General features: G+C 68.1%; 1 protein-coding gene across 1 annotated transcript; it reads left to right on the top strand.

The window, feature by feature from the left end:
* Window positions 1–6: 6 nt before the first annotated feature.
* Window positions 7–1,160, top strand: NUBP2 (nucleotide binding protein 2; the record flags this gene model as incomplete). Its single annotated transcript, XM_010832264.1, has 3 exons — window positions 7–186; window positions 803–957; window positions 1,077–1,160. Coding segments are annotated over exons 1-3 (393 nt in total), but the record flags the coding sequence as incomplete, so codon positions are not given.

The raw sequence follows: 1,160 nt of genomic DNA, 5'->3' as shown, positions 1-1,160 counted from the left end.
ACGTGGACCTGTGCGGCCCCAGCATCCCCCGCATGCTCCGGGCGCAGGGCAGGGCCGTGCACCAGGGCGACAGTGGCTGGGTGCCTGTCTTCGTGGACCGGGAGCAGAGCATCTCCCTCATGTCTGTGGGCTTCCTGCTGGAGCAGCCTGACGAGGCTGTGGTGTGGAGAGGCCCCAAGAAGAACGGTAATGCCACGCCAGGTTGCTTGCTCCCCACCCGCCCCACCACCTCGGGCGCTGGGGGAAAGACTGTTGCCGGTCTTCACTTCCAAGACTCTCCCCCCAACCCTGACCCGTCAAGCCTGCAAGTACGCAGACAGTTGGCCTGGGGAGCGAGAGCGTGAGCCGCAGCCATGAGGCCTTCAGCTGCCTGGTCCTCCCCGGGCAGGAAGGCGCCCCGTGGGGCACCTGGGCAGGCTCTGGTGCCTCTGCCTCAGCAGACAGGGTTCGGCTCCCTCCGAGGGCCAGTGCGGGGCTGCCAGGTGTGGGAGCAGGCCCGGGGTGGGGGCTGCTCCCAGGCCATGCCTGCCTGGCGTTCCCCACAGGCCATCTCTCTGGGGCACAGACATCTGCCCTTGGAGGATCCCCGCTCCAGCCATCGAAGCTAGGGCCTGAGCAGAAGTCCTGGGGGTGCTGGGGAAGGGTCTCTCCCTGCTCCTGGCGCACAGTGGCACACACAGCTCTCCGAATGCAGGTGGGCCCGGGCCCAAAGGTCACCCTGCCCTGGGGGGAGCGTGGGCCCAGTGAGACCCTGCCTGCCCGCCTGCTACCCCCAACCCTGAGCCTCCCTGGGTCTCCGCAGCGCTGATAAAGCAGTTTGTGTCCGATGTGGCCTGGGGGCAGCTGGACTACCTGCTTGTGGACACGCCCCCGGGGACCTCTGATGAGCACATGGCCGTGGTGGACGCCCTGCGCCCCCACAGCCCCCTGGGGGCCCTCGTGGTCACCACGCCCCAGGTACTGTTCCCACATGGGCGCCTTTGCCCCGGGGCAGACACTCTGCCCTGTCCTCCTCACCCATCTTGGCTGTTTTCGGGGTACCCACCTGCTGCCACGGCCCCTTTCCCGGTCTCCAGGCGGTGTCCGTGGGGGACGTGAGGCGGGAGCTGACCTTCTGCAGGAAGGTGGGGCTGCGGGTGATCGGGCTCGTGGAGAACATG

The sequence above is a fragment of the Bison bison genome, unplaced genomic scaffold (assembly GCF_000754665.1).
Source record: "Bison bison bison isolate TAMUID 2011002044 unplaced genomic scaffold, Bison_UMD1.0 scf7180017860598, whole genome shotgun sequence".
Classification (NCBI taxonomy): domain Eukaryota; kingdom Metazoa; phylum Chordata; class Mammalia; order Artiodactyla; family Bovidae; genus Bison; species Bison bison.
Note: the sequence above shows the minus strand (reverse complement) of the source record. Positions and strands in the feature narration are given on the sequence as shown.